The sequence below is a fragment of the Capsicum annuum genome, chromosome 7, assembly GCF_002878395.1.
Source record: "Capsicum annuum cultivar UCD-10X-F1 chromosome 7, UCD10Xv1.1, whole genome shotgun sequence".
Classification (NCBI taxonomy): Eukaryota; Viridiplantae; Streptophyta; class Magnoliopsida; order Solanales; family Solanaceae; genus Capsicum; species Capsicum annuum.
In genome coordinates this window covers 202,719,056-202,724,877 of record NC_061117.1, presented here as the reverse complement: position 1 = coordinate 202,724,877, position 5,822 = coordinate 202,719,056, and the positions used below count along the sequence as shown (strand labels likewise).

Genomic DNA, 5,822 nt, shown 5'->3' with positions numbered 1-5,822 from the left:
ACATGAAAATTTGAGATATTCAATTCAAAATTCTAAGTTGATAGTTTTTCCATTTTTTATTTTATGATATTCAATATTATTTTTAATGAAAAATAAATCATTAAATTTAGCGTTAAATTTTTTGAGGACCCAATATTTGAGAGCCTAAAACAAATTTTTACTAGTTTCACCCTTAGGCATCGCGCTAAGCTCTATTACTTTCCTCCCCAACCCAGAAAATATCACGCTATGAGTGCATTAGTGCACTGTTTTCGCAATTTTCTTACGGACTCTCCTTGTAATTTCAATTTGGTGCGGTGGCAGGACTGCTCTAACCTCAACCAGAGGTTTTGGGTTCGAGTTCTAGGTATGAAGAAAATCCTATTGGGACATCCCCCTCCCACCCTCCAAAATGGCCCTGTTGTGTGCCAACCGGATTAGCCAGAACTCCAATGCAGGTACCACCAGACATTGAATGGAAACCCGGATCCGGAACTCAAATGCAGGTACTGAACATCGAGTGAAAACTCGAAACTCCAATGCAGGTATCGGATATCAAGTGAAAACCCCCAAAAAAAAGAAGGGAAATAGTTTTCCTATACGTGTTCAAGTCCGACCAACTTGCACAGAACAATTTTTCATACCACGAGATAAGCAACATACATAGGACACAAGCGAGACATTCCTATATTGGAAGTGGGACCTCCCATCGCAAATCTGAATTAACCGAGCCCCAAAGCAAGTACCAGATGCCTGGTGAAAAAAAAAAGGAGGAACCCAATTCTGGTTCTTTGCATCGAGTACCCGACTCTCTCACTCCAGGATCATTCAAGGTAAAAAATGAGAAGAAATGCCTAAGGCCAATGTTTTTGTGTATCGGGTCCGTATTTGAGCGAGGAGAGTACCGGTGAAAAGAAAATATTTAGAATTTGCGATAAATTTCACTACATTAGATGAAGCAATACAAAGGTGGATAGTCCTGCACACACTTGGATCTCTAAAGGAGAAGGGAAAGTAAAACCGCAAATCTATTACTAATTTTCTAATGGAAGTTACAGAGTAAAAGGTTTTTCACCTTCAGTTACGTTGTGACCTGCCTCTCCTACCGCCAAAACGGCCACCACCCCTGTGATTCCCTCTATGACCAGAATGAGCGCCTCGATTGAAGTTTGGAGAGCCATTATTATAGCCAGGAACCACAGCACGTGGTTGTGAATTATTGTTCTGTCCTGATTTTGGTCCATTCTCCGGTACCTGACCTCCCAAATTCATGGGCGTAGGAGTAAATTGGCCTGGTAAGCTCATTGGCAAAGGTGATTGACCTTGATTGAAGTTTGGAGAGCCATTAATATTGCCAGGAACCATAACATTTGGTTGTGAATTATTGTTCTGTCCTGATTGCGGCCCATGTGCTGGTATCTGACCTCCCAAATGCACGGGTGCAGGAGTAAATTGGCCTGGTAAGCCCATCGACATAGGTGATTGATTAAAAACATTTTGTCCAAAGGCAGGCCAAGGTGCAAATGATGGCCCTGCACCAAAATTTGGTAGTCCACCTGGGAACATAAAGCTAGACGGAACATTTGGATTTATTTGCTGCTCAAAAAAAGGCATTTGAAAGATTTGCTGTGGATGACCTTGCTGGGGAAATGGCATACCAATATTCGGCATCATGTTAGGAAAGCCCATATTCTGGGGCTGTTGAAATGGGATTCCATTAGTCCAAACTCCATTTGACGGTGCTGCTAAGCCAGGGGAATTCTGCATTTGAGGGAATGGAGGGACTGATGGAGGCCTAATACTCTGTCCATGTCCTTGAAGAGATGCGCTTTGGTGAATGCCTTGATCAAGTGAAGCACCAGCAGTTGGGATGAAACGTTGACTTTGGTCATCTGATGGCGACTTACCATTCTCACTTTGCATATGTGTAGCCGCACCTTGATCATGTTTCCAGTTCTGAGATCGATTTTTGGATTTTCTTTTGTCCTTTTTGTTGTTTCCTGGTTTCTGGTCATTTGTGATGCCCCTCTTTTTCATTTTCTGCATTCTCTTGTATTCAGCCTCCTTCTCATCATCTGAAAATTCATCCTCAGACATCTCTTCATCATTTTCACCCGACGCATCATACCCTTTCTTGTAAAGACTGTTGTCATTTAAGATGCGACTTGAAAATTCAGGGACAAAGGAGATCAAGGTGCCTGGGTGGATTCCAAGAGGAACTTCGTGGTCGGAATTGTATCTTACAATGTAGTACGGATTCTTGACAGGCCCAAAAATCTCATCTACTATACCTAGTGGAGATCTGCTTTCAGTTATCCAGAGAATAGAACCATCATTAAGAGGAGTATGCTTCTCCACTCCTTCTATTACAACTTGGGCCCCAATAATCTGTCACACCACAAATAGATGAAATAAGCCCTTTAAAGAACAAAGTTGAATTAAATATAAGCAAGCATCATTTACATAATCCGTTCTGTTTGCTGCTTAAAATAAAAGAACCATCACATTGTGTGGTCTGCCTTTCAGCTTTTTTGCCTTACCGATGACACAACTCCTACAGGCTGCATCTTGTGATGTGGTTGTAAGGTTGCAGTAACTTCCGGAACTGGCGGTAGAACCTGCCATTAGCAAGACGATTGAATATTCTGCATGTTGACATAAAACATGAAAAGCAAATCCAAAACATCCCTTTCACATGCTAAGCATCCATGCAGGGTGTACAAACTGTTCTCGAATTATTACTGTGAGTTATTTCCTTTTTTATAAGGTAAAGTAATTTATTGATAATGTACCAACACGGTACTCACTCATACTACATCCAGACCTTACATCCCCATGAAATCGCATTATTCTGTGAACTGGGACAATTTTTCAATCATCCTATTCCTATACCAAAGATAAAGATTCTGCAAACATCTATTCTTAATACAAGAAACATGGGACTTTTTTTTTTTTTTTTTGAGAAAGGTAAAGTCACATAGATTGTTTTTGTCTCCAATCTCTACTTTCTCTCTAACTCAATAGATGTATCAAAGATTTTGGCATCACCCTATGCACCCACAAATACTCAAAAAAAGATCCCAGGTTATTCGTATTTCTGTAAACTGCTTTACTTTATGTAGCTTTTTTTATTAAAACAATTTGTATAAACTGCTTCACTGTTCTATTGTGCCAGCAGACTGATTATACAGCAATACCACAGGGTTCAAATAACAGCAGAAAATACTACCTAAGAAACCTAAACATCGCGACGAAGTTGACTTGGATGCAAGTTAAAGTTCCATGAAGAGAAGAAACTTGATTTGCTGGTTACATTTCTAAAACATAGATTAATATCAACCGACAATGATTGATCAAGGTCTCCTTCGAAAGAAAAGCAGACAGATAAAGAACAGAGACAACACACTCCTTTACTTCTTCAAAACTATGTCCTTCCATTCCCTAATTTAGTATGCATTTGCAAAGTCTTCCAAAAGCAACAAGATGCCAGTGAAGATAGAAGGTGGAGATTTAAACAGAAAAATCTAACATCACTAAACAAGTTGAAGTACATGACAAAAATCTAAATGTAAAATTGACAGTAAAAAAGTTAATTATATAGACTACCCATCAAAAATAAGGAAAACTAATTTTTGTACTAGACGTTTTTTGTTACACCTTAATCCACAATGAAAATTCAATTTCCCTACAGTTGCTTTGCATGTGTTCTCTCATTAAGATAACGTATTTCCTGTAGTAGAAGGTTTTCCTAACAAGTTTGAGGCATTGATCAATGATCACCGTTTCCCAACCCATCCTAGTCAAGATATTTCGTGGTAGTAAATACTCTTCTCGCCACATAATACTTATCTGGTGACGGCTTCTATTATACTTTAGTTCAACACAACTATATAAACATGCTCGTCAGATAATGTGCATATCAGCTATACCAGACTGCAGATAAAAGTAAAATTCATTTCGGTAATAATCCCATTAGGTAATTCATACTTATTTTTTCAAGTGATCACCACTTGTTGTAGATGCTAACACATTTGCAACATTCAGACATGTGTAGAAGTCAGAGACTCAGGTTCAAGCCTACAACAATGATCAAAGATTTGTTTTTCAAAGAGTTGGCTATAATTAGGGCAGTCATGAGTCATCCTTTACCCAAAAATCGTGTTCATCTTCAGTGGCATGATTGTTCATCAAATAATTATTGCACAGTTGCATACTAATATCTATGCTTTACAGACATATATTAGAGTATCATCTCTTGTAGAAGCCCTAAAAAGGGTGTCTTTACTTGCTATTTAGGCAAAATTTAGACATTGTTTCATTGCATTCCATAGTTACACAAGTATCAAAGCACTTAGAAGTGTTACTGCAACAATTAGTAATTCAAATGCACTGGCATTCACAAAAGTGATGGTAATTATTACCTGAAGCTCGTTCTTAGACCTGATAGGTCCCTTAGCACCACCACTATCATCATCGCCATCATCCCATTCCACCATCTCATCAGGATCAGATACCACAATCTCACCTTCTTCCATATCCACATCCCCTTCTGCTTCCTCATCTGAACTACTCTCATCTTCTTCCTCCTCCTCATCACTATCACTACTAGAGGCGGAGGAAGACGACGAACTTTCACTTTCATCTTCACTTTCAGACTCCGTATCACTATTACTCACATCTTTATTACCTTTCAACTTGCCATCATTCACAATTATTTCCTCAGCCTTGTTACTAATGTCAACTTTATCACTCTCCTCATTCTTGCTAATCGCCGCCGCCGCCACATTACCAGCTTGTCTTTCATTCTCTGTCCCACTTATACTAACTCTCCCCATCTCCTTCTCAACTATACAACCCAAATCATTCCCTTCCGGCAACTCAATCAATCCATTATCACAAACCCCATTTTCACTTTCTCGATTCAAACAACTCAAAGAATCCAGCTTTAAAGAACCCTCATTTTCAACATCACTTTTCTCAAAAAACCCATGTTTACCCTGTTCTTGATTCAAACAACTCAAAGAATCCAACTCTAAGGAACCCTCATTTTCAACATCACTTTTCTGAAAAAACCCAATTTGACCCTGTTCTTGATTCAAACAAATCAAAGAATCCAACTTTAAAGAACCCTCAACTTCATTTACCACAGAAATTCCATCAGTAACAAGCTCAGCCATAGGACTATCCAATATTAAATCTCTGAGGGAATCAAAATCAAGCAAAGAGTCAGCAAAAGACAAAGGAAATTCATCAAAATCGGGAACAGACAGTAGGCCTGAAGGGCTTAAAGGGTCATTTTCTTTATTAAAATCTAATAAAGATTGATTCTTTTTATCTTCTTGAACATCTTCACCTGTTGAATTGTGCAAGAAATCCACCATTTTCACGAAACAAAAATTGGTCTTTCAAGTATTTTATGCATAGTAAGTTGAAAATAGGAGAGAAATACCTGGGCCTTATAAATGTATGCAAAGAGTTGTATCCGAAAATTTTGGGGCTTCTTTTGTTCAGCAATCAAGATTCTTCTTAAACCCTAGTAGGGCTAGGGTTTAACACAATAATTTACAAGGCCAAAAAGGGTAACGAAAAAAAAAACTCAAAATCGTCCCTATTTTTAGATAACAGTAATATTCCATCCATCTAACCACACATGTTCACTTACTAAAAATAGAATATTTACTCAAGTTTTTTCGAAAAAATCAATAAATAATTTAATTACTTTTACTCAATCAACCCTTAATATTAAATACGGTTGATTATGTTAAAGTAAGTAATAAATTAATTACGTTACAAGTATTATTGTATAGTGGGAATAATAGTCCCTTATGTTTGTCATTTATATT

The 5,822-nt window shown here is 38.0% G+C and overlaps 1 protein-coding gene across 1 annotated transcript; it reads right to left on the bottom strand.

Moving 5' to 3' along the window:
• Nucleotides 1–887: 887 nt before the first annotated feature.
• Nucleotides 888–5,601, bottom strand: LOC107855033 (H/ACA ribonucleoprotein complex non-core subunit NAF1). Its single transcript, XM_016700018.2, has 4 exons — nucleotides 5,429–5,601; nucleotides 4,401–5,178; nucleotides 2,520–2,597; nucleotides 888–2,367 (listed from the first exon to the last, which is right to left on the bottom strand). The coding sequence occupies exons 2-4, from the start codon at nucleotides 5,154–5,156 to the stop codon at nucleotides 1,057–1,059; spliced, it is 2,145 nt and encodes a 714-aa protein (XP_016555504.1). The 5' UTR covers nucleotides 5,157–5,178; nucleotides 5,429–5,601; the 3' UTR covers nucleotides 888–1,056.
• Nucleotides 5,602–5,822: the final 221 nt, after the last annotated feature.

Coding starts and splice junctions, on each gene's coding strand:
- LOC107855033 (XM_016700018.2), bottom strand. CDS start 5,156: ATGGCTGAGCTTGTTACTGATGGAATTTCTGTGGTAAATGAAGTTGAG. Junction 2,598..4,400: donor GGTCTAAGAACGAGCTTCAG/GTAATAATTACC, acceptor TGCTAATGGCAG/GTTCTACCGCCAGTTCCGGA. Junction 2,368..2,519: donor CTGTAGGAGTTGTGTCATCG/GTAAGGCAAAAA, acceptor GTGGTGTGACAG/ATTATTGGGGCCCAAGTTGT.